This window comes from Crotalus tigris, unplaced genomic scaffold (assembly GCF_016545835.1).
Source record: "Crotalus tigris isolate CLP2741 ecotype Arizona unplaced genomic scaffold, ASM1654583v1 scf7180000018155.2402879, whole genome shotgun sequence".
NCBI classification, from domain to species: domain Eukaryota; kingdom Metazoa; phylum Chordata; class Lepidosauria; order Squamata; family Viperidae; genus Crotalus; species Crotalus tigris.
In genome coordinates this window covers 1,668,829-1,696,024 of record NW_024096851.1, presented here as the reverse complement: position 1 = coordinate 1,696,024, position 27,196 = coordinate 1,668,829, and the positions used below count along the sequence as shown (strand labels likewise).

Here is a 27,196-nt window from a genome sequence, read left to right as displayed (position 1 = left end):
AGATCACATTGAGTGGACTTTATAGCAGAGGTGTCCAACCTTGCCAACTTTATGACTTATGGATTGGAATTCTCAAACTTCTCAGCCAGCCATGCTGGGAGTTGAAGTCCACTACCCATTATGTTGCCCAGGTTGGACATCCCTGCATTGGAAACGTGGTTCACTTGTTCTCATTGGAAACTGATCAAAGAGAGCAACCTGGAATTCCTGACAGTGAGGACAGTCAACCAGTGGAACAGCTTGCCTCCAGAAATCGTGGGCGCTCCATCACTGGAGATTTTTAAGGGGCTAGACCAGTGGTTCTCAACCTTTTTAATGTTGCAACCCCCAACCAGTCCTAAGTTGAGGATTACTCAACCGGTCGTAAGTCGAGGACTACTCAACTGGTGCAGCACTGTTTGCAGAATGGGACTTTTGGCGGGCTCAGCAGGGCAGAGACAGCCTGGACAATTCCTATTGGCTTTGCCAATAGAATAAAAGGGAGTAGCACAGCTAAGGAAAAGGGGGAAAAAATGGTGGACTGCGTTGTTTGGCAACCCCCGTGAAATGGTTGTTCGACCCCAAATGGGGTCCCAACCCACAGGTTGAGAACCACTGAGCTAGACAGTCACTTGTCTGAGATGGTATAGGTTCTCCTGGTTAAGCAGGGGGCTGGACTAGAAGACCTCCAGGGTCTCTTCCAGCTCTATTCTATTCATATATGTGCCTTTTCTTCCTTGTGTTTTGCAGGCTGGAGTGAGGCAACTGTATGTACAAATTGACTTTGCCACTATGTAGCGAACCTCTTCATCTCCACTTTGGACCAAAGCTTTCTAGTACTGTCATTTTAAGACTTTGTTCTTCCTTTGGAATTGAAACTCCTGGTCTCCGTTTCCCAGCAAACTCTCCTGCCGTCCGATTAGCAGAAGAGAAAACAAAAAGAGGCCTCATCTTGAATTACCTGGGATTGATTTACAGGAGCCCCAAAACTTTGTGGATTCTTTGCCAAGTTTGTTCCTACCGACAGCAGACTTATCAATACAGATGTGTGGTTGCAATCATTGACTGTGCTTTCTGTAAAGCTGCAGCTATGGCAGAGATTTCTTGTTCCCACAGAATCGGTATTATTACAGAGAGGGAGAAATTAAACAGAAATGTCACAGTAGTTGACATTCTACAGCATAACTGTTTATGAGACTGTTTGTACTTTGCAAACTTAATGAACCAAACCATATTGGGTTTTCAGAGTGCCTTTTTTTATCAAAGTATCTGTCAGCACAGATAGGAAACAGTGGGGATTTTTATTAATTTTTACGGCTGTGACTTGTACCAGTAAAAGTTTTTGCTTGCAATTGGTGTGCTGTAAATGTGTAATTGAATACAGAGATGATGGATTCCCTGTTAACGTTACATTTTTAAGTTTCTTGGGGAGACGACTCTTCAGTTTTCAAATACAAAGTTAAAATGGATATGCAAAACACACTTGCAGTATGTTTCATTATCGTGAATTAAAATCTTGGCTGCTAATTCTGTAGCATCCCGACAGTAATTGGGCATTACTACATGTAGCCAGTGTGCAGAAGGATATCTTGCAAGAATGTCTTCCTCCGATCTGATGTCTTTTAATTGTTTTCATCATGGCCAAGTCTTGCAGTAAATAATTAGGGTTTTTTAAATTTAACTTTTATGAAATGCTCAAAAGGAGAGTTATGGATTTGCCTCTTCCTGTACTACCACTTCCTTTCTGAACCCTTTATGTTGGATACATTTATTTTGATAGAAGGGTTTTTTTTAATACTAGCCAACAGACAATACATGATTTTATTTTGTATTCTGTTATGTTTACTTAACAAATTATTTGATCCTCTTATGAATGTGAATCCAAGATATTCTTCCAGCAATTTCACCATTATCTGCATAGGTTTTAACATTTGGATTTTAACTGAACATAATGAGTTTTCCTAAACCAAACCCCATATTCAAAGAGGGTTGTTTTTTTTTATCAGTTTCTTGTAGGACCTATAAATCTTACAGCAGCATTTTCTAGCACTTAATTATTTAGTGACTGGCTCTGCCAATATTGTCTGTGCTGCTATTCTCCATCGTAATTAAAGTTCTTTCAAAACTTCACAGGAGCATTCTGGGTAATATGTCTGGTGTCTATATATCCCACTGTGCAAGTGTAATATTTAAAGGTTTCATTTGGTTAGAATGCCACATGTGCATTTTGCTGTTTCTAATGTTGGAACTGAAGTTGGTCAGAAGCTAGTCTCCATTTTAAGTTAATATGGAAAGCCCCAATTCATTGTTTGTCAAATCAACAGAAATCACTAGACTTTTTAAGACAATTGTAATAAAAGTGTGCGATGCAAGCAATATGTCCTTGCCTAGAAAAATGAAGGCTAGCATTTACTAATGGTCAGAAATGGTTTTTTTTAAATACAAACAATTGTTTTTTTTTAATGCTTGCATGAAATTGTATTAGGCATCAGAAATACATAAAATGGACCTGAATTTTATATTGGAAAAAACTGTAAGTGTGGATTTTCTGTTTTTATGGGAATAACTTTTTATTATTTTTAATCCCTTGGTTGTTAGATAACCTTTTACTGGTTATTTAATTTCTAACCCTGCTTTGTTTTGCTTAAATGTTAGAAATGTATTTTTATGCAACCTGTAATTTAAACCCTAATATAAGTTTTGATTCATTATTTTTGCACAGTAGCGTATTTGGGCCTCCTTCCTTTCCATAAGACACAATGAAAACTGTTTTGTGTATTACTGTTTTCTTATTTCCCTCATTCATAAAAGACAATAGCAGCAGATTTCCCGGGGAAAAAATTTGTGCTGTTTTCACTTGGTGCAGAAATATTATTTTTTCCCAGGGAGATAATTATTTAGCTCTTTGTAGACTAATGTGAATCCCCATCCCCTCTGAATCTGTTTCAGAGAAAGGGTTGGCTGAAATAGGTCATTAACTTGTTGTTAAATACTTTACTTGTAATCACTTCTTCAAAAAAGAAAATCAACTTATTCCACTGATTTGTGCATCGGTGCAAATTTTGCTTACGCTTTGACATGACTGTTCCAGTGGCTTTTGTTGGCACGTTCTGAATCTTGGGTGTGCCTTAAATAAGAGACGCTGGAAACTGCTTACCCTTTTTAGTGGGGTTAATATGCTCTTCGTTTTGTTTCTGCAGGATGTAGTCCTCGTTATTGCTGCTGACTTCTCTCGGCCAAATGTCAAACAGCAAAGCATGTTAAATTATACTTTTGCCAAATATGTGGCACTGAAATGTGCTTTTATCTAACTTTTGGCAACATAACATACATTGAATGTGTTGCCTCGAAACCATATAGTGTAGCAGAGATCTCACTCCCTAAATAAATGTGCATTTTGGTCTAATCACGAGACAAGATACTTAATTTAGGAGATCTGTAGAACAGGTTTATTGTCCGCTAAGCTCCAGATAGATAATATGAAGGAAAAAGTGTTCTTTATAATTTTAAGTTCGAAGTATTAGGCTTAATCTTAGGATCTGTTTCATTCTTGAGGGAAAATAGGCTGCCAAACATAGCTGAGAGCTTAGGACATTATTTTCTACAGATGGAACCAGCGACTTGAATAACCTGGTTTTTTTTCAGTGCTTTTTCATTCCTAAAAATGAACGCTTGCAATTTTATTCAGAGTCTTGGCTAGTAAACAAAGTACTGGTCTAACTGTGGCCAAAATTTTTAGAAGAGATGCTAGCTGCACTTTATCAAATGAATATTGTTGGCAGATGAAGAAATCGAGATTGGCAGTGGAAATATCAATGGCTGGTTTTGTGGGGTGGGGGGGGGCTGAAATTAATTATGTTTTCCAGGGGAGAACTGCAGTTTTTTTTTTCTTTGCAAATATGGTTGGTATGATTTTGATCAGGGGTAGGCAACCTTGGTTCTTTTATGACTCTGGACTCCAACTCCCGGAATTCCTGAGCCAGCCATGCTGAGGGGAAAGAGAAGTTTCCAAGCTGAGCCATCTTGGCTCAGGAATTCTGGGAGTTGAAGTCCACGAGTTATAAAAGAGCCAAGATTGCCTACCCGATTTAGATGAAACCCATGCTTTGTCCAGTTTAGAAAATTATCCTGTTTTGTTCTAAATTTCTTAAATCTTGATTCTGCTTTTATTTTGCCACAGAAAGTACTTCAATATGCATTTTTCTCAGTCCTGCTTCCTACTTTGACCTGATCTTTTTGCAATTTTTTTTATAACTTTAAAAACTCTCACCAATGAGTAAATTTACTTCGAACCTGTGACTAAGCTTTAGCACAGATGGATTTTTCTGTTTTTATTCTCCCATTGTCTTGAGGGGAAAGTGTCACTGTAATGAAATACTAAAAGCATTGTTTGCATATTTCATTTACTGAGGCCTGGTTGCTATATCAGTTCCCAAAACTTGCCAGTCGCCTTGAACCACAAGATGGGCAGCAAATAAATTGGATAAATAAAAAAATTACGCAGGGGTCTGCAGTCTGTTCAGGCAACGTGAATCACTATGCAACCTGTAGCTGTCAAATAAATTTCTAATAGTCCAAATTCTGACTTGAGAACACTGATTTAATAGGATTTCAGCTGCCTATTTTTAACTTTTGAGATTAGTAACCACTATTTAGTGGTGGTGTCTTGTTGCCAAGCCTCGATTTAAATTAAAGATTATAGATTGCATTTATGGCCTAGCCATACATTCTCCTGCATGAGAAAATGGCGAAACTCTTAGTTCCTTTTGTTTAGTTTCTAAAGCCCTGGTGTTTTGTACAATTTAAGGAATTTAGTTACCGATAAATTCAAAGTGGTAGCTGAAGATAATATACTGGAAATAAACTTGAAAATAATATAGCTAGCAGCCAGTCTGATTTGCTGTCAGTGCAATATTGAACATTTTATTGGATTTTTTTCTACTTTAATATAATCTTTATTGAAACAGCAAAAATGTTTGACATATTTGGGATCAATTTTTCTTATCAATAAAACTTTTTTTTAAAAGGTCATATATTGTTTATGTAGTTCTTGGAGTGAAATACATTTTTAGAGCATTCTTAAGTTCTCTTCTACTTGGCAAAAAAGATAGAGGTGTCGTAGACCTTAGCTGTACATTGTGGTTGATGCACAACAGCAGCTGGTCCCGCATAGCATGCTAAGCCACGTATTAGTAAAACACAATGTGTGAATCAAAATGCAGTGATAATGTGAGGTTGGTTGGGTAGATTTACTTCCCACTCTTTCTGCAGAAACTCAAGGCAGTGTTGAGTTGAGGCACCTCTTCTTGGAAATGGCACAGAAAAGATGGCATTCTTTAATCTCCCTTGAAATTTTTGGGGAGGAACCTCTAAATCTCCAGAAAACAGCAGAGAGAAGGAGAAGTCAATACAAATAGTACATTGAACCAACTGCCAAAGTCCATTTCCCACATCACATATAGTTGAAAGTGGATACCTCCTGCTTGCTCTAGAGGCAGAGATCTTTTTGAGTCTTATTTCATTTGGAAGGACATAGTCTCTTTATTTTTGAAAGGACATGCTGTAAAAAGGATTTAAAGAAAAAAGGAATAAAGGAGAGCTGCATGAGAATTATGAACCATTGGCTGCATACACTGATGGGGTCCCCAAGACCCTCTCCACTTTTGAAATGGCCTGTGGTCTGGATGCCGTCTCTGCTGTACACAATTGACCTTCTTGGCCAAGCTGTGCAGGGAACTAGTAAGGCAATTCTAACGCAGCTTCTGCAGAGACATTATTTTTCTCTGCAAGGAATTATTTGCATGGATTCAGTCCAAAAATCTCCATCTCCATACAGCCAGTGCATGGCCCACTTTCCTATCACTTGTTTGAAGAAAGGAAGCAGACACCTTTTACATGGATTCATTGTGTGTGCCAACTGAAGCCTTTCCTAGGCCGAGAGACCAGTCTCATAATTACTCATGGCTTAGTTACCTTTTATTTGGATTTCTATAATGTGGTCCATGTAGGACTGCACTTGGCACACCACTTGGAAAGTACAGTTGATCCAGCATGGAACTGTACAAGTAATTATTTACTTAGTACAGTGTTTCCCAAACTTGGCAATTTTAAGGCATGAGGACTTCAACTCCCAGAATTCCACAGCCAGCAACGCTGGCTGTGGAATTCTGGGAGTTGAAGTCCACATGCCTTAAAATTGTCAAGTTTGGGAAACACTGACTTAGTAGATTGATAGTGCTGCCCATCTCACTTGTGTGATGACTCTGCTCTGTGAGCAAGCACAATATCATCCATAAAGCCCTTCCTGGTTCAAGATTAGATTATTTGTGGGATTAACTTTCCCCAATTTCTTCTGCCCATTCTGCCCATTTCAGTGTCCTTTGAGAGATCCCAGATTCCTATCTCCTCTGTCATGACTCCTACTTGCTAGAATACCATTCTTACAGAAAATGCTACAGAAAATACTGAACTTTTTGATCGATCAGGCCATGAGTTGAGGTGCCTTGTGCTGTCACTGAAAAAGGGCTAGAACTGGGTTTTTGGACTTCCTCAAAGCACTGCTTATTTTCTGTATTTGTTTTTTTTACAGAATTTTTAATTGTAAATTTCCTTAAGTCTCTTTGATCTGACGGCCTTATAAGAACGCTCAGCAAAAGCTAGTAGTTTAAGTTCAATTCAAGCTTTATCTACTGCTACTGTTGTTATTATCCGCAGTTGGAAATGATACAGTTTAGGCACAGGTTTACTTCCTTGGGATATCGCCAACAAGATAGAAATATTTTTTTTTTGTTTTCAAATCTTTAACAATTAACCATCCTAGCCAAGTGCTATATTTCATCTTTTGAATTTTCTCTTTTGCCATACTGAGTGTTCTCCCATCACCTGCTATACAGGTGGAATCAATACAATACTCTCAATTTTTATTTTACTTCTGTCAAGTAACAAAACATTTACAAATTGCACGCAGTGAGCCTGAGCCATAAAGGAATCACAATTGGGCTTGCTATCTGTCGTCTTTAGAAAGATATGGGTGACTTCTTTGTAGAGTAGTCTGTTGCCAACAAGGAATTTATCAGCGTCTTTTCCCAGTAAGGCACAAAGAGTTTCTAATTCAGTGGTGTTCAAAGATGGATTTATCTACTGCAAATAATTTAAGCATGTCTACTTCCAAGGGATGCAATATTCCAGTTATGATCATAGAGTGCAGAGGATCGCCGAGGGCCACTGTACTCATATCCTGTAGAGTCCCTGATGCAATCTTCTGATCAAGTGCACCAACTCTTGCTAAGCCTACACAGACAGTGTTTTCAGTTACTTCTGCAAAAACAAAGGACAATGATTTAGGGAAATCTGCTTTAAAAATCTTGATTCCTGCAGCAAATCCAAAGAGGAAGTGATTCTCCCTCCTTTCCTTCAAGGTTACGTCATCTTATACCGACGCCAGGAAATCTTCTGAAGGTTTCGGAATCTACAGTCACTTCTCTGAAAATCGGCGCAATACCTGTAACACTGCCTCGTAATAGGATGTGACAAAATGTGTAAAGATCAGGCACAGGAAATACGGTGATCTAGCAGGAATCTGAACTTCAGGTTTAATAATTAGGTAGGTTCTCAGTCATGCAGTTATTTAAGTGAATATAGCCCCCTAGAAACACTAGGTGCTATTCCTGGTTACTGAGGAATTTTCTAAAAAAAAAATAAAAAAAAAATGAAAAGACAAGGAAAAGCATTTCTGAAATATCTGTGGACAGGGTTTTGTATCTGGAAAAAAGCTGCTGTAACCAGAGAATATGAAGTAGAGTTTGCTGGGAATCAGTTTTACTCCCCCCATTCGTTTTCCTTGCTGCTTTGATAGGGGAAGGTTGTTTTCACTAACCATAACTTGCATAACACAGTAAATTGGATTATGTTTTGCTTTATGTTATTTGAATCAAGATGATGAATTAAATTGTGGTTAAAGTTCTCCTTAACCCTAATTCTTGTCTTATGTTCCTTTGCTTCATAGTAGTGAACTGTGTTTTCCAGGTTTGCTTTTGATAAATAGTGTATCTGAGCTAGGATCTTGCCTTTATAGGGAAAGCGAGTATCCATGGTTTGTTTGCTATAAATTACTGGATCAAACACTGAAGAACTAGAACAGTGGTTCTCAACCTTTTTAATGCCGCGACCCCAACCTGTCATAAGTTGAGGACTACCCAACTGGTCATAAGTCGAGGACTTTCCCTGCCTGGGAGCGCCGCGCATGCGTGGTACCGCCCCCTGTGCCGGCCGAGGCGTATCTGGCAAGTGGCAGAGGCGGCGCAGGCCAACCACCGGCTGGGCCACCAGCTGGCCCAGCCCAAGGGAGGTAAGGCACCCGCTGGACCCCACGCGTGCCAGCAACCCTCCCTATGACCGCCGGCCTCCCACCTCCCACCCCTGGCCCTCTTTTACTTACATTTTTAGTAGTTGCTCAGCAGGGAGGGGTGGAAACTTCCAGACAGCTCGCCTTCGCTGCAGACAACTTGCCGCACCGTTTGCAGAATGGGACTTTTGGCGGGCTCAGCAGGGCAGAGACAGCCTGGACAATTCCTATTGGCTTTTGAAAGCCAATAGAATTAGACTCTATTCAAGAGAGTCTATTCTATTGGCTTTCAAAAGCCAATAGAATAAAAGGGAGTAGCACAGCCAAGGAAAAGGGGAAAAATGGCGGACTGCATTGTTTGGTGACCCCCGTGAAATGGTCATTCGACCCCAAATGGGGTCCCGACCCACAGGTTGAGAACCACTGAACTAGAAGCTTTACTACAGGGGTGTCCAATGTTGGCAACTTTTAAGACTTGTGGACTTCAACTCCTAGAATTCCCTAGCCAGTATGGCTGGCTGGGAATTCTGGGAGTTGAAGTTCACAAGTCTTAAAGTGGCCAAGGTTGGACACCCCTACTTTACAGTGTTATTTTAAACCTTAAAGCTAGGATGAGAAATCTTCAGCCAGTTAGATATTGCTGAATTTCAATTCCTGTCATGCCCACTGAGCATGACTGGATCATGACCAGGATGATGGGAGTCATAGCGCATCCTTGGTTTCTCTATCCCTGACCTACAATTTTACAATTAAAATGCTTGAGGATCAAACCAAGATCAATTTACTTCTGAGGTTTCTTTTTCTACAACACAGAAATGTTTTATCAACAGAGAACTACTTTGGGTTATATTCCTTCATGCAATGTCAAATGGTTAGCTGAATACAAGAAGTCAAGGTATGCTATACATATTTTTCTTTGTGCTGATCGAGGACTGTAATATTCAATTTGTTCTTATTAAAAGTGCTTTCCTCCTCTGCATTTGGGACATTTTGTGGCAAGTAGAATCTCAAACACTAAATGAAGGAAATGCATAATTTCTGATGAGTGTGGGAAATGATTAAAATCAATGTGATTCATTCTGAAATATATCCATATGGAATGTTTTTTTTTTAAAACTGGGTCATTGAACTTGTGGCTGGATTGTGTTTCCGCCAACATTCTGCGGCCTTCAAATATGTCCTTCTAGACCAGTGATGTACATTACATGATGATGAACCAGTGTAAAGCTTTGGTTTCCGTGCAAGCTGTATCATGCCAAGTTCAGGATGGCCCAACTCCACGTTAGCATAAGAGTTCTTGAATTTGGAAGAGACTTCAAGCAGGGTACCTTTCTACCAGAAAGGACAGACATAGACATACCTGGCTCTTGGCCCTGTAGCCGGCGATTCTGGATAACGGCAAGAAGTTGCTCAGCTGCTTGATTCACACTCATGTAGCGTGGTGGCTCAAAGATTTTCTTTCCCCTGACAGAGAAAATTGACAATGTCAAAACGAGGAGCTCATACTTCCGAGTCATTTTGGATTCATGAGCACAACAAACTGACATTTGTACTAGTCGGTTTGCACCCTGCCTTTTGTTCAACAAATGTTGGTTAAACACGAGACTTAGGCTGGGTTGGCTCACCGCACTAACAACTGTTGTTGTTGTTAATTGCGAAGTCGTGTCCGACCCATCGCGACCCCATGGACAATGTTCCTCCAGGTCTTCCTGTCCTCTACCACCATCTGGAGTCCATTTAAGTTCACACCTACTGCTTCAGTGACTCCATCCAGCCATCTCATTCTCTGTCGTCCCCTTCTTCTATTGCCCTCAATCTTTCCCAGCATTAGGCCCTTTTCCAGTGAGTCCTTTCTTCTCATTAGGTGGCCAAAGTATTTGAGTTTCAACTTCAGGATCTGGCCTTCTAAAGAGCAGTCGGGGTTGATCTCTTCTAGGACTGACCGGTTTGAACGCCTTGCAGTCCAAGGGACTCGCAGGAGTCTTCTCCAGCACCATAGTTCAAAGGCCTCAATTCTTTGGTGCTCAGCCTTTCTTATGGTCCAACTTTCACAGCCATACATTGCAACTGGGAAAACCATGGCCTTGACTATATGTACTTTTGTTGGCAGGGTGATGTCTCTGCAGGGTGATGTCTCTGCTCTCACTAACAACTGAAAAGCTGTAAATTCAGCAGACGAAAACATATTGATGTACTCTTCTCTTCACTGGCCTAGCTGTAGATGCGCATTAAAAGCTGCTTCCAATGTTTATGTCATTGGGAACAGAAATCATTCTTAGGCAGTTCTGTGGCTGTTTTGAAGCTTTTAACCAAGGAATTACAGCCTGCGTGATTCAGTTGAATGTATTCTCCCCTTCTAAAGGAAGTGCCATATGTTTACTCTTTTTACTCTTTACAATCCCAGCCATGGCTATTCCTCCACCCCCTCAAAAGTGGTGTTACTTCCCCTGCATCATTGACTGTGCTATTCATGCCAAATTGAAAGGAAAGCCTGTATTTTTCTACCATATACTCTAGAGTTGCATAATTATAGTCCCTCAAATCCAGTGTTCAAGAGTTGTTTTCAGCAAAGTTTGCCAACCCTGGACTTGGCCAAGCAGAGTTATGAAGAAGTTCCAAAATAAATCTTCCCCCAAGATTGTCAGTCCATATGAAGCTAAACCAAAGTAAGGATGTGTCCAGAAACTGTCAACTGTTCCATAAGATGAGCTGGCAAAGAGATTAAGGATGCAGACTGATCCACCCAGATTAGAAATACTGAACAACTGGGAATGGGAAAATATTATACCGCAGATAAAATGACTTGGATCAGAGCTAATATTGTTCTGTTCACTTTTTTAAAGTGAGAGACAGCTAATACATGTTAAATACACTATGAATTAAATTTGCTTATGAAGCAGTTTATCTTTAATAGAAAAAAGATGATTAAAAAAGGTTTGGCCCATGACATTTTATTGCCTGAAGCAACGGGCAAGTGATGCCTCAAATTCCAGCTAGTACAAGTCTTTAAAAGTACTTAAAACTACAAGGAGAAATGTCTGACCTAGTTATCTGGAGGAACTCCCTGATTGTGATGAGCAATTTTCCACTGGAGGTCTTCAAAAGGAGACTGAACAGTCATCTGTCAGAAGTGATCTAGTGTATCTTGCACAGTGCAAGAGTTGGACTCAATATTCTTTAAGACCTTATCCAACTAGATGTTATGAAAGCCAACGGTGCTGTCTCTTGGGCACCAACTTCTGGTGATGCTTCCTGAGGTAGATGGTGTTTCATCCTACAATGTGGTCACACTGTTGTGAAGACGACTAAATTGGCTCCTGTTGAAAGCTGTGGCAAGCCTCCTTGGAATGGATGCAACCAGAAGCCAGGCCTCTGCATTTCAGAGAAGCTGAGAATTGATTGCAGCATTGTTTCTGATTGTGCAAAGCTTTCAACTGGATTCAACTGATGAGAAAAATATATCTGCAACCGATTTCAGGATCTTTAAGAAAGTTCATACAAAGGTAAGGTCTGGTTGCATATTTATTCCAGATTCCCTACAAATATTTAAACCTAATACTTGTAGAAATACACTTGAGAGGATTCCAGTGGACTTCAGTTATGATTTAACTTCGCTATTAATCTGTCCCATAATCCAGAGTATGAATGATCACAATTCCTTTCCATCTTCTGCATTAATTATATATGTGTTTAGTCCTACAGGCTCCTATAATAGTTATTCAACTTTCAAGTGTTAAACGATCTACACACTACTCACTGCCACATGCTGATAATCAACACATAGCAACACAACTTACCTCATGAGATTCTCCACTGACTGCTCTTTTACTTTAATGTCTGCAGAAAAACATAAGTGTCATACACAGGAAGTTCATTTTTATAAAAACTATTAAGACTCAAGATTTAATTTTTCCCTCGCACATGATACAGAAATATGCCCATGGACTGTCCTCTCGAACCCATTTCTGCACGTATGATCTTACAAACTCTTTTCCCAATTATTTTTTTTTAAATTGGACTAATTCCAGCTAGCCAGCACCATTATATTCATTGCTCTATTGTATGGCCCAATACATGGTTAGCATTTTGTTGCTGCATAACATATTCATTGTCTTTGGGCTGCTCTAGAATGTACCGTATGTATGTGAGGTGGGAAGGAATTTATTTATACCTTACATTTATTATTTTTATAAATAACCCAAGGTGGCAAACATACTAATATTCTTTCCACCTGCTATGATCCCCACCACAAAATCACTGTGCAGTGGGCTGGGCTGAGAGACTGGCCCAAAGTCACCCAGCCAGCTTTTGTGCCTAACGCACGGTCTCCTGGTTTCTAGACCAGCACCTTAATTACTAGACAAAACTGGCAATTAATTAATTAATTAATCTCCCCTCCAAAAACTCTTTTGCAAAAATAATTCCAGAATATCTCTACTCAATATTAATACATAACAAGCAGTGATTTTCACAAACTGCTTGGTATTCAGGATCCCAGGCAATGTCAATCAATTCCTCGAAGGAGTTCTAATCTTCTTTCCTCCTTCCCAGTTATCTACTTAGGGGGCTCTCCAAGCATTCTATAGTAATGAGCAGGTTCTGTCTTTTGGAGGTCCTTTTGCTGGGCTTTTTCCCTCAGACGTCTTCCAATACTGGGATGGACATTGACACATCCTTATGTGTTTGGAGTGGCTTCATAAGGATCACTCTTAGAGGATGAATTGCTGCTAGTATATAACTCGGCGTGTAAGACACAGTCCATTTTTCATAATTAAAAAGATTTCTTTTTTGCATTAGACCTAAGTAGCAATCTTAATTGAAGTCTGTTAGGTAGACATCAGCTTTAATAAGTTCAAGCTGTATCATCTGGAACCAAATGTGTGTTTATAGGATTTAAGGTTGAAGCCATCAATAACATACTTGAAGTTTTTCATCCTATCTTCCAGTAGGAAAACATATTGGTTGTCGTATTTCCTTCAGATCATTAGTTATTGAATTTGATACCCTACTAAGCATAAGCAGTATGGATGGAGGAGCCATGGATGCAAATATAAGTGTTGTTTTGTTTCTATCAGCTGCCTGCTTCTTGGTCAGTGAGAGCCACCTTAGCAGGATAAAAACTGGAACTGTAGATACTGCATTGGCCTCCAATCATTTATGAATACAATTCAAAGGGCTATTATCAGGAGCAAGCAACCAGATCCACTTGTGAGGGGTTCAAGTCAGCAACTTTATTGTGTTCTATGTATAATCCATGACTCTCCCCAAACCACTTGGAACTTGTGCCTTTTATGGCTGTGCAAGGACGCAAGGCTAGTTCCCTGCTTGACCCCTCCTCCCTGCCTGACTGGGAGTTTCCCAACAGGTATTAACATCTACAACCCTCTGGACTCAAATCTTAGGTATCTTAGGGATTGTCTCCTTCCACCTGAGCCTGCCTAACCTGTGCACTCCAATCAGAGAGAAAATGCTTCTGGCTCTCCCACTCCAAGTAGGATAAGAGCAGATTTGCTCAGTGGCCTCATTCTGCCCCCCCCCTCCCTCTTTGGAATGGCTACTCCAGTCTTCTCCTCCCCGATTTAAAGAAGGCAGTCTTTAAAGCAGCATTGTGTGGTGTTGGATTATAATGGGCTATTTATGGTAGCTTTATCCAATTGCTTGTGAGTGAGATTACTGGAATTTTATGGATTTTTACTGTGAATCATCCAAAGTTATGTGATGTGATGGTAAACACATAATTAATTAAAGAACATTCCAAGTTTGTTTGTTTGTTTTTCTGTAAGAATCAAATTGCCCTTTCTTTGTATTTTAGTTCCATTTTTATCCAGTGCTTATTTCATTCTAGTCATTTAAACTCTGGATCTAATTCATTTTCTATACACAGCCAATGACTTCATAATTGCATTTTAATTTTTAACCAGCTGTTCACACATCTTCCTACATGGAACTTTTGCTATGATAAAGTGAATTAATCAATGACCATATTCATACACTGAGCTAAGCCATAATACATTTGGATCTTGATGTGTGGGCCAAGCAACTGTAATTTGCACACCAGGCTTGCAGCTGAGCGCTTTATGTGAACCCAGCCAATCATGATTTATTTACAAATGGATATCCTAGAGTAGCTTAGCATAATGTAGAAAGATAATTAATAAAATGCTTGAGTAGTTTTCCTCAGTATTTTTTTTAACTTAAAAGGTGTGCGTGTGTGTGGGCTGTGTGTACGTATGTGTATATGAAAAACAAACTGTATCCAATGGGCAGATTCAATCTTCCCTAATCTTTTGCCCTTTGGATGACTGGACTATAGTTCATATAGAGGCTTGTGTTGAGGCTTATGAGAATCTAAATTTGATGTATCTGGGGGCACCAGGAAAGAATTCATGTAGCTGAGAAAATGAAAGGAAACTGAGAATAGAAGTATTAAGGAAGGAGGAAGAGAGATGTGCTGGGCAGAGCATTGTCCAAAACATTTGATAGGCTGTTGTATACCGAAAGACCCCAATTTCTTCTTTCATTCAGCATTAATCATAGGGAAGAAATGCAATTTTAAATCTCTCTAGCTCTTGAAAAATGCCAAATTGCCAACATCTGCGCAGTTGAAATAGTTATATGGCTGTTGCAGCATTTCAATAATTGAGGAACAATTCCAGTCAATTCCCCAATGTATAAATGATCTCCAGACCAATTTCTGCAGCAATCATGTTGACTGATTATATGCTGGCAAAATTCAGTTTTTTCCAAAAACATGCAGAGAAATTGTCTTTGGACTTAGAGGTTTTGGGATATAGTGCTGGAACTCCTGGCTTGTAATCAAGAAAAGCAACTGAGGTCGTTAAGACTGTTAGTTGCTAGCAAGAACTCACCACCAACCTACGATTCCTGAAAAGTCTACAGTTAAATCAACTCAAGTATTTAAAGAACACCGAATGAGCTAATTACATCAGTCCAATTTCCATCTGATAACAATTTCATGTGTGTTTGGCTCTGTAGAATGTCTCTCGCTTACATGTTAAATCCAATTTTGTCTGAAAAGTCTGCTACAATTTTTTTTTAAAAAAATCATGCCTAGTTACAAAATCCATTGGGCTGCTTCCTTTTTTGCAAACCAAGTCATTGATAGTTTTAAGAAAATTACAGAAATATCAGAAACAATGAGCAATTTTGTTTTCCCTCTATAGTAGTTGACACTTATCATATATATATTACTGTTAAAACTCAGAAGCAGGATCAGTAAGCAGTTTAGCAATTCCAAGTAAAGGGATGGCCTTGCTAAAACTTTATTTTAAACATTTCTTTTAGACATTCTAGGATCGGCTCCCTAATAATGGAAGCACATTTGTGTGACCCTCTTATAACTGTAATTTAAGTCTTCTTATAGTGTAATTCTGGCGCAATTTAAAACTCCTGACTCTGCAATATTCAGTTATTATTCAGATTCCAGTTTCATTGCAGCTTGGTGCTAGATAAAGGAGTACACATTTCTTAAAATTAGGGATTTAGTGGGTGGGGAGACTTAGACTTCTCACTTCTTCCAAATGTTAAGAGAACACTGCAACTGATTACTATACAGGCTAATTTAGATTATGTAAGTCTAGCAATAACCCTTTTCCCACCCTATTCTACTAAATTTTAGGTGAACATTTCCATAAAGAAAAAAAAAAGCCTGAAATAAATTCTGCCCTGGGGCAAATATAAGGGGAAGGCTAGGCAAATGCTATTTTTGGCTTATATTTTTCAGTGAATAAAATGGTGTCTGGCTTGCTTAGATTAAAAAAAAACACACACCCAAATACAATACTTTCCTTCTAGTATCACAAATATAGTACATCCCCCCCCCAAAAAAAATTATTGCAAATGTATTAGATATATTCAAGCTTTAATCAGTGATGCTAATAATCTAGGAATTTGGATTTTTCTTTTAAAACAGTGCTCGCAAAGAATGGGGACACATTTAGACTGACAATAACATATATATTTTTGGCACCTTTGTATTAAATTCTATTATGGGATAAAGGTGGTCAAATTTGGAATAATATCTGCTCAGAGATCCAAGTGGCTCCCTCCCGGGAGACGTTCTGGATATCTTTTTTAAACTTGGCTGTTCTCCCACATCTTAGGAAGTCCGCTTGGGTTTTGTGATCTATGGTCTTCTGGACGTATACAATTTTTTTCCTGATTAGTTTCTATCCTTTTACAAATTTAAGTCACTTGGAGTTATTCTGGTGTCACATGGCTTCTAAATAAAATAAATTTATAAATATTGTATACAATGTTTGGTTAAATTTTTGTGCCATGTTAACACAGCTGACAAGACCTGTTACAAGGTGGATCCATTTTCTAAAAGTTGCTTTCTTCAATAGTTGTATCATTACTATGTTTTGATTAACTAATATTTCTTCAAGATCCAGTGAAAGTTGGGATTGCTCTTACGAGAACCGTGAGGATCGCTTCACTGGCTACATAGAGCTGGACCACCAGAGAAGGACTTTTTCACCATCACGACGACACTTTGGGGGGGGGTAATTGGGGTGGGGGCTTCCTTTTCCTCTCCTTTCTGAGCTTTTTTCTTTTCATTTCTTATTGGTTTTTTTTGTTGTTTTTTTACTTTGGGAGTCTTTTCATTTGAAGAACAGACGAAGTATATAAGCAACTAACCGATATATTAGCATAGGCAGCAGCCATGCATGGAAAAAGATGCTCATCCCTTTTTCCATTTCACTTTTTTCTACAATTTGATGCTTCTCGTTTGATCAGAAAGAATGAACCATTCAATTATTCACAAAAATGCAGGAGTTCGCACTAATGAAGCACGATAACGGACAGCATATTTATGACAAACGTGTAATGCAAAAATTCTGAGCGATGTACAGTAGGAGCAATTTAAAAAGACATCCAACCATTGCTTGAATTAAAATCTCACAATGATATCAGAGAGAGAGAGAGAGAGAGAGAGAAAGACCAGGTGCAAATGTTTCTTACCAAGTAGGCACAGTGTGTGCATCCCATTTTTTCTGTTTTTTATAATTTTGTCAAAAAAACTCTCAGGCTTCCATGTGTCTGTCCAGAATACAATAGAAACTGTTTCTCCAAAGTTATAGAGCTGTACAGGAGGGAAAAGAGGAAAGAAAAATCTGTAATCACCATTATACTGTCAACCATAAAGTAACACAAAAACTGGTTATAAACATTCGGTGTTGTGGGACTTTTCAAACGTACGAGAATCATTGAATTATAGTTATTTTTACATGTCAAAAGACAATGTGTGGAACCAAATGAAGTACATTGGCCAGAGATGTTTTTGAAAATTATTCCTACACATGACCTGAAGTGCTCCAATTTCTTCTTGGCCTATTCTTTCTATTTTAAAATGTGGTATAACTTAATGCAAAGTAGTAGTTTGGATTAGTAATAGCAGCAGCAGCAGCAGCAGTAGTTTGGATTAGGACCAGAGAGAATTAGGCTCAAATCTATTCTCAGACAATCAGCCTCTGTGGATGACTTTGGATCAGTCACTATGTCTCAACCAATCTCACAGGGTTTTTCTATACAGAAAGACAAGGAACTGCTATACTAGATGCTATTGGTTTTTAAGTCCCGTCAAAAATTAATGACTAAGTGGAACTTCCAGAGGAAATATGGCAAACAGGAGACATTGATGACCATGGCAAAGACCAGGAACCGGTGGGTAGATCAGTTCCTTAGAACCTTTGCAGAGAGGAAGACGAGAGAGCAACGACATGGACTCTGAAGGCTGCTTCACTGCAGGACAATGATTTTCCATGGTTTTGAGCACTGACAGATGATGGGATCCACCATTTTGCTTGCAATTACGTTGGAGTCTTAAAAAAAAAATTAAGTTCACAAACTTCATTTTTTAATCCCTTTCATAAAATGCCTGCTATCCATTTTAAAACTATTAGAGACCTTCAAAAGGACAAAGTTGAAAAGTCTCCATCGGCTGAATTTATCTTCAACTCCAAAGAAAAGAAAACTTAATTACAAGCTGAAGAGTTTACAGAGTTTGAAATAAACAGCAAAGAGCTAAGAAAGTTTTTGATCTAAGAATGGATAAGTACCCAGATAAATTACAATATTGGCTTTTACTGTAAGATGCTGGAATTCACTACAAAAAGTAAACAACTTCTTGTGGGAAATGCTATCCTGGTTATTGCAAGTCATAATAAAAGATAAATGATGATTTTAGAAACTGGACACTAGAGGGGACTAAAGATTTTAAGCAGAAGAAAAACAATACAAAGATGATGTCAGTTAATACTGGGACTTGCAAAATGACACTAAATGTTGTCAGAGATTTTAAAGGAGATATTCGAAAAATGTAACCAAAGGTTAGTGATTACAATATCAACACTGTCAGTAACGAAGTCTGCTTTTACCGATCAACTATCTATAAAAAATGTTAACAAAGGAGTGACAGATGTGGAACAAATTTTATCTGAGAAGATAAAGTAGGGAATGTGGAACTACAAATGACAATCCAAGAGAATGATTTGGAAAAGGGCACTTTACTAGATATAGAAACTTTGCTGAACTTTTAAAAATTAAACATAAATGATAAGCAAGAGAATGACCTGTATAATGTTTTCTTGTTGGATTTACAAAAGAGGCTTCTTAAAGCCTTGGAAAATCTATGCAATGGGATAATGAAGAATTGAAAATAAATCAAATCCCGTATTTGATTGAATTAAAGATTAAGACAGTGAGAAATAAAAGGAAAAATATAAAGTTGGTTTACTTGATCAAGGTTAAAATAAGAAATGGGATATGGGATGAAGAGATATCTGATTAAGGATCTGAAATGTTATTAAATTTGTTTATAATTGTGGTCAAGGTAGTAATAGTAATAGTAGTAAAGTTGGAAGGGACCTTGGAGGTCATCTAGTCCAACCCCCTGCTCGGGCAGGAAACCCTACACCATTTCGGACAAATGGCTGTCCAGTCTCTTCTTAAAAACTTCCAGTGTTGGAGCATTTACTGCTTCTGGAGGCAAGCTGTTCCACTGATTAATTGTTCTCACTGTCAGGAAGTTTCTCCTTAGTTCTAGGTTGCTTCTCTCCTTGATTAGTTTCCACCCGTTGCTTTTCTTTTTCTTTATTCTTCATTTTCTTTTTCTTCCTTCATTTGCTTTTTTCCTGCACTTTTTATTCTTTTTTCCCATTATATTTTCTTTCTCTAAATTTACTTTGTGTTAGCTTTTACTATTGTAATTAAGCTCTTAATAATTCTTCATATCCTTAAACAGGTGTCTCTTTATCTCATATTCCATTCCTTATAAAAGGATTAAATTCTTAATAAAATTATATTTTAAAAAAGCAACTGAGTAAATTTGAAGATGAAATAAGTTCTAAAACAGGCACTGAGTAACTACCAACAGGCTATGCAAGTACACTGGCTTGCATCATAGGCTTTGAATTTAACGTAGGGAAATCTGCCTTCCTTGTTTAAAAGAGTAGATCTCTACCACTCATTGTGCAATTCAAGTTTTAAAATACATCTAATCACTAAGCCTTATTAGGAAACAAACTTGCAATCTATACACACAGGATTATAATACAGGATGCTTATTAGTAATATTCATTTATTTTATCTGTTTATTTAAATAATATTGGCTCCCATATCTCAAGACACCTTATGAAAAGTGTGATAAAATAAATATAAACTGAAATAACAATAACATAAACACTGCAAAATCCAAACATAACATAAATTTTCTAGCCATTAAAATATTAAAAGAATTAAAAGGGTGGAGGACGGAGTAGATTAGAGTATCTTTATTGTCATTGTGTAACTCACAACGAAATTAAGTGCTGTCCACAGTGCATACTGCACACAGGTAAAAAACCACAAATAAGAACATACATTATATATACACATCCTTCACATTCTATTCACCATTGCGCTGCTCCTAATATTGCACTTCAATGTTGCACTACATATTGTAGTATTTAATATGGTTACAGCTCTGGGATAAAAACTTATTTTTCAGCCCATTTATCTTTGTTTTTACTACCCTGTACCAGTGATGGCGAACCTTTTAGAGACCGAGTGCCCAAACTGTAACCCAAAACCCTCTTATGCATCGTCGGGTGCTGGGTGGGTATGGCCCATTGGCTGGGTGTGGCCCATTGGGTGGGTGTAGCCCATTGGGTGGCTGCGGTAGTAACGGCAGACTGGGTGGGACTAAAAAGTTCAATCAATCAATTCCAACGTTGCAAGATCTTTTTTTTTCCCCGCAAGAGAAGTTGAAATTGACTGACTGAACCTTTTTTTTTTTTTTTTTTTGCACTTGGTGGCCAAGGCCTTATAAAACCCAGCTGAAGGCCTAGGACTGGGGCGACGGCGTGCGTGCCCACAAAGAGGGCTCTGAGTGCCGCCTCTGGTACCCATGCCATAGGTTCACCACCACTGCCCTGTACCATCGGCCAAATGGCAATAGTTCAAAGAAGAAGAAGAAGTGGCCATAAGGATGGAAAAGCAAGGGGAAAGTCCTACTTCTGAATTGGCATTCGAGAGACAACTCTTTCGCTCTGCAAGCAGGCATCATAATACCTGAAGGAACCCTCACTGCAATGGCCAGGAACAAGAAGATGCCGCTCAAATAGAAAAAAACCCTATGCAAAAGTCTTATGGAAGAGGCAACACTCCTTTTGTACCCAGGAGACAATACAGGCACTCCTCAGTTTACAACCATTCATTTAATGACCGTCCTGATGCTTACAACTGTTGCAGCATCCCCAGGGCCATGTGATCAAAATTTGGGGCAATCAGCATGAGTTTATGATAGATAGTTGCAGCATTCTGGGGGGCCACCTGATTGATCTCGGGCAATCTTCCCAAGTGGCTTCTGAGAAGCAAAGTCAACCGGGGGGGGGGAGGGAGTCAGATTTGTTTTAAGAACTGGGGTGATTCGCTTAACAACCGTGGCAAAAACAGATCATAAAAAAGCAGGGCCGGCTCACTTCACAACTGCCTCAGTTAGCAATGGAGGTTTCAGCCACAACTGTGGTGATAAGTCAAGGACTATCTGTACTGAACTGGCCCTGTAGGAAGGTTTCACTGCCCTAATTTTATCACATTTTGACAGCTCAATTTGCCCCATCATCCATCCATCCATCCATCCATCCATCCATCCTTTTATGCAGCCTATCTCCTCTATAAGGTGACTCAGGGCTGCTTACGGATAAAAGGCAAATAGAAAAATAATGAAAGTAAGGATTTAAATTATTAAAAATAATTAGGATTATGACGATACTGAAACATCCACCCATCCATCCTTTATGCAGCCCCTCTCCTCTCTAAGGGGGCTCACGGCTGGCTGCCTACGGATAAAAGACAAATAGAAAAATAATTAAAATAATGGTTGAAATTGTTAAACATAATTAGCATTTTTTTAAGATATAAAAACTATGCAAGGTAAAAATCCTTGCTTTGTGCAAGAAGATCAAGATGTGGTTATTGTACTGGACAAGCCATGCTTGAGAAGAGAACGGAAGGACACTTAGCGAAGGGCATGTTTTTGCAAGGGCCCAAAGTTATTAGGATTTGGGAAAATAATTTGGTTTAGAGCAGGGGCCTTCAAACTTGGCCCTTTTATGACTTGTGGACTTCAACTCCCAGAATTCCTCAGCCAGGCATGCCTGGCTGAGGAATTCTGGGAGTTGAAGTCCACAAGTCATAAAAGGGCCAAGTTTGAAGACCCCCTGGTTTAAAGAGAAGGTTGTTAAGTGAATCCAGCTTCCCTCGTTAACTTTGCTGGTAAAAAGCCGGCTGGGATGGTTGCAAATGGAGATCACAGGACCTGGGATGCTGCAACCTCCGAAATATGTAACGGTTGCCAATCACCCAAATTTCGATCACATGATCATGGTGATGCTGGAACGGTGGTAAACATGAAGACCAGTCTTAATTAAGGGTTTTTTTTTCAGTGCTGCTGTAATTTCAAATGCTTGCTAAGTGAATGGCTGTAAATTGAGGACTATCTGTATTCATAGACTGAAGACATAATGTTGTTTGCGATTTATGAATAAGTTGCTTACAAACTCAAATTATGTAGAAATTATGTCCTAGAAGAGATCAACCCCGACTGCTCTTTAGAAGGCCAGGTCCTGAAGTTGAAACTCAAATACTTTGGCCACCTAATGAGAAGGAAGGACTCACTGGAGAAGGGCCTAATGCTGGGAAAGATTGAGGGCAATAGAAGAAGGGGACGACAGAGAATGAGGTGGCTGGATGGAGTCACTGAAGCAGAAGCCGTGAGCTTAAATGGACTCCAGAAGATGGTAGAGGACAGGAAGGCCTGGAGGAACGTTGTCCATGGGGTCGCGATGGATCGGACACGACTTCGCCATTAACAACAACAAAATATCATCCTATATGGAAAGCTTTATAAGCCTGGGTATGTTTGCCTAGAAAGTCTTACAATATATATTTACAACACACACGCACACACTCACCTTTTTCTTTCTGCTACTGCTTTGTTTTTTTCCTCTTTGGCTTCGTTAAACAACATTTAAAAAAAAATCAGAGGGCTATACTTCGTATACAGAATCCTGGTTTAATTCTTGCAATCCTAAAACAGAGTTAGGAAAGGGCACACCATGTGATCTTGGATTTACAGCTATCAGCACTGATCTGGGAAAGCTGGTCTGCAAGCTTCCTCCAGGTGGCCCCTCCCTGAACAGTTCCAACGAGGAACAGCAAGTCTAGGAGAAAAGCACCACTGAATTGGAAGATGCTGCTCCTACAGATAGCCCATGTGTGCTACTTGAAGCATTGCTGAATACAGCTCTGCAGACTCAGAGCTGTCCCCAGGTGTATGGTTTCCTCCGCATTCTTGATAACACTTTTGGTTTTCCTCCTGGCAACAGAGAATAAGGGGATTGCACAGAGGGAGACACGAAAGGGGATTGCACCGAGGGAGCCAGGAACCGGAGAGGAATTGAATGGAAGTGAAAATGGATGGATGAGCTGGGATGAAAGGAGGCGGGGCCACTTTTGCCTCCAGGCCTAACTCCTTTGTTTGAGGCCTTATCCACTGCAGCCACAATGCAGCCCAACCACTGTTGCCTGGAAGATATACAGCCCTCTACCCTCAAACACTTTCACCCCCCCCCCGTCCTTTGCCTTGTAATGAGCCAGTCGTCTGAGTTTTGCACAAAATACTTTGCCTCATTCACACTCCTAGAACAGGGTGCTCTGTTGATGGTTCTTGGTATTTTAAAGGCTACACTTGGGTAAGTCAAACGAGAATGAGCAATCCAAGTTTTGCGTTTCACAACCAAAATTGCCCTGCCGGGAACTTGAGATAAAAAAAGTTACTCAAGTTTGGGGGTGGGGGAAGGTCAAAATGCAACTTTTAACTCTTCAATGTCTCTCAAAATACTCGGTTTTGCTTCCCCTACCCTACTGTAAGAATAGCTGGATGCCTTTTTAGAAGCTGATTTATCACTGGGATTTATGCAACTCTTCTCTACACCACCCTAGCTCAATTGGTAAGGAAGAAATTAGCACATTTTGAATATGTGGCCCAAATATTTGGGCAGCGAATTAGAGTGGAAAGGAAAATGAAAATAGGAGAGCTGTCCAAAGTTGACAGATATAAGAGTTACAGTGCAATCCAGTAAAACCAGTCAAAGACAATGACTGAAAAGAACTGTACATTCTTAAACATTACACTTCAGTAAGAGGTAGCTTGGTGGAGTGGTTAGGCACCAGGCTAGAAACCACAAGTTCTAAGCCTATGTTAGGCATCAAGGCAAGGCAAGGAGTGACGGGTGGAATTGAAGAGAGATCCAACCTGGAACTAAGGAGAAATTTCCTGACGTGGAGAGCAATTAACCAATGGAACAGCTTGCCTCCCGGAGTTGTGGGTGCTCTATCACTTGAGGTCTTTAAGAAAGGACAAGGCAGCCATTTCTCTGGGATGGAATAAGATCGCCTGCCTTGAGTAGGGGGTTACACTAGAAGACCTCCAAACATCCCTTCCAGTCCTATGATTCTAGGGTCTTATAAAAAAAAACTTTATAGCAGCTAGTCTGGGCAGTTGCCAGGAGATTCAAAGAAACCAAGATCAATTATGCAAAGAATGTAGAAGAGTTATTGTTTGAGCTAGATGTTCTGCTCAGGTATTCTTTTCACCTGTAGGGACAATACTTGCAAGGTAAATTTCAGTTGTACCCTACACCAGAATGGCCTGCTGGGCTTTTAATCTACCAGAGAGTAACAAGGAAGCAAACATAACCACAGTCTGGATATATTTTCAGAGAAGTCCCACTGAACATGTTGGAGTATATTATTAATGTGAATCTCTTTCTCTCTTTCAGTGTGATTTGTTCTTCAAATCACCTATGTGAAGAAATAGTGACCATGTGTAGAAGGACTACGACCTTGGTCTAGAGAGGAATGATCTTTTTTATTAAGTTATTTAAATAAATAGTTAAATTTATATGCCATCCATTTCACTGACCTGTCAAGCAACTCTTTAAGAAAGCAACAAGGAGTTAAATATAGCTTGAGTCCAAACCAAGAAGAAGAAATGTGTAAACCTCTTGGATTGATCCCTCCCTGCTTGCAATTCACAGAGTGAGTGTAAGAAAGGAGCAAGGCAAAACATAATCAGACTTGCAAAATTCTGTTACAATGGCTCATCTTATTAAGAGTAGATTTAGGCTTTCATGGAGACTGTTCCTGGTCTGGTTTACATCATAGGGCTCACACTGTATGATACTGTAATGGGAACAATTCTTCAGGGATTAAATTACTCAAGCTCTAGTCTAAGTCTTATAGGGAAAGAACTGTATTTTATATACAGATAGGAGATCATGGGTTCAAATACTGTCTCAGCTATGATGATTTCTGTACAAATTTAATGCTAATGTACTTCACAGAATAGTTAAAAACTTCTCATAAGACTTTTCAAATAGAACTTGACAGTGTAGAGCTTTGCAGTCAACTTTTTGATGGAAATAGATACTTCAGCACTTGAAATTCCACAGCAGAAGGGCAAAGAGGAAAAAAAATGAACTGAATGCATGGAAAATGGGGATCCCAGTTACAGTTTTGTTCAGATAAGGTCACCGATGCTACACATTCAACTGCATTCAGTTGAAGTAGCATTTTATCCAGTAACCTGAAATGCTCCCTGATACATTGATATAATTTTGGACCTGTAAAACCAGGTAAAAAACAACAGGCAGCATTTTAGCTCTGTAGCAGTTGTCTTTGCTTAGGAATTTCTCTTCAATTTATCACTCCAAGGACGCGAGATCTGTCTTCTTTTGCAACCAGTCATTTTAATTTCCAGATCAAATTGAACTCTGATTTTTATCAATAGACAGTTTTAAGATGTCCCTAATTTGCAGATGGTTATCACGGAGAAAATCTGTCTACATCACCACCAAGAGGCAACAATGACTTGATAGAACATAATCACTCAAATTTTCAGGTATGATTGTAAATACTTTCATATACCAAAAGCTGATGTCAGGAAGCTTAATTCTCAGTTGTTTATTTCTGGCTTTCCACATATTCCATATATGGCAGTAAGCATTGTACAAACCTACGGCCAAGGTTATATAACTGACCCATTAGATTTTCAAGACATGTGCATCCAAGCGCCCTTCTCTATGTTGCCTGCATTTGTTTCTAGAAACATGCTGTAAAAAACAATGTTTCCTGCAATAACTGTAAAAACTGTCCCTCATTACCATCTTTTACCATGGGTGGGCACATCTAAACCACAAATTCTGCAACCAGATGAAGCTAAAAGGATCCCATTTGTGTCTGTCAAAAGCTATCTAAAAAGTAAAGCCTCACATAGATATTCTTGGTGACTGCTCATGCAGAACTCCGCTGGAAAGATGCCAAAACCCACAGAATTTGTTAGAAATAGCGCATGAATTTTTTGCACAGGCAGCTTTGCCGGTAGAGGTTGAAGCAGTGAAAGAGTAGGTTTCAGTACAGAGTAATTATGAGATGTGAGTTGAGTTGGGCATTTAAGACACATAAATTGCTTCTATTTTCGGAAAGGAATTCGGGTGTCACTAAATTAAGAAACATCTTGGTTCTGCTATTGCAAACTGTACAATAATCTTCAGATAACATCTGAGGAATGATTGATGGAGAGAGGTTAGATATCATAATACAGAAGGTAGAATTCAGCCTAGATTTCACCTGCTAAAGTGGGAGAGATTTAAAGCCTACGATATATCGCCTCAGATAGTGAGATGGTGGCATATAAATTTAATAAACAAATAAAGAAGGAAGGAAAACAGATGAGGGAATGTCCTGCTTGCTCGTTGTTCACAGTTTTCTATTCAAAATAATTCTCTATTTTAATAATACCTATATTTTAGCTTTTCATTTTTTAATGAAATATATTAAATAATGATTTATATGTGTGTGTGTGTGTATGTGTTATATATGTGTACGGGTAGATATATACTTTCTTTTGAGAGTAGACAACAGAATTTCATTTTTAATGTGTGACGGTGTGATCACAGTAAAAAATGACAATAAAGGTTACCTAACTTTACCTTTTCTTATCTGACCTTATCTTTTAATTTTTAGTAAAGGAGGTAACTGGAAAACTGCCTTAGGGCAAAATGCCCATTATTAAATTCACTTTTCTTTACAAGAATACTCTTGAATCCCATACAGAGATAGATATAGAAAATAAATGTGGAAGGTGGCTGAAGCAAGTATTTCACTTGAAAATTAGCAGGGAGCCACATCACCAGCTTTCCATCTGGTAAATGGGCTTTCTGGTGCTGACCACATCCTCATGTGACAGCTCATTTGTGATAGCGTCCTCAGGAGTCCCCTTGCAATTTAAGTGCATTTACCAGCTGG

The 27,196-nt window shown here is 39.0% G+C and overlaps 2 protein-coding genes across 6 annotated transcripts in view; one reads left to right on the top strand and one right to left on the bottom strand.

The window, feature by feature from the left end:
• SLC30A7 (solute carrier family 30 member 7) overlaps positions 1-2,690 on the top strand; it is a 34,560-nt gene extending 31,870 nt beyond the window's left edge. The window contains exon 11 of the mRNA XM_039348465.1: positions 730-2,690. Within this exon, the coding sequence (XP_039204399.1) occupies positions 730-777 (48 nt within the window). The 3' untranslated portion in view covers positions 778-2,690. The remainder of the gene's footprint in view (positions 1-729) is intronic.
• DPH5 (diphthamide biosynthesis 5) overlaps positions 1,972-27,196 on the bottom strand; it is a 39,547-nt gene continuing 14,322 nt past the window's right edge. For 4 of the 5 annotated variants that reach the window (XM_039348475.1, XM_039348474.1, XM_039348473.1 and 1 more), the window contains exons 5-8: positions 17,309-17,429; positions 12,121-12,160; positions 9,684-9,787; positions 1,972-7,296 (exon numbers count right to left, since the gene is read on the bottom strand). In XM_039348475.1, coding sequence (XP_039204409.1) covers positions 7,091-7,296; positions 9,684-9,787; positions 12,121-12,160; positions 17,309-17,429 — 471 coding nt within the window. In that variant the 3' untranslated portion in view covers positions 1,972-7,090. Of the gene's footprint in view, positions 7,666-9,683; positions 9,788-12,120; positions 12,161-17,308; positions 17,430-27,196 lie in introns of all 5 variants that reach the window. The other variant, XM_039348476.1, reaches the window with a different exon arrangement.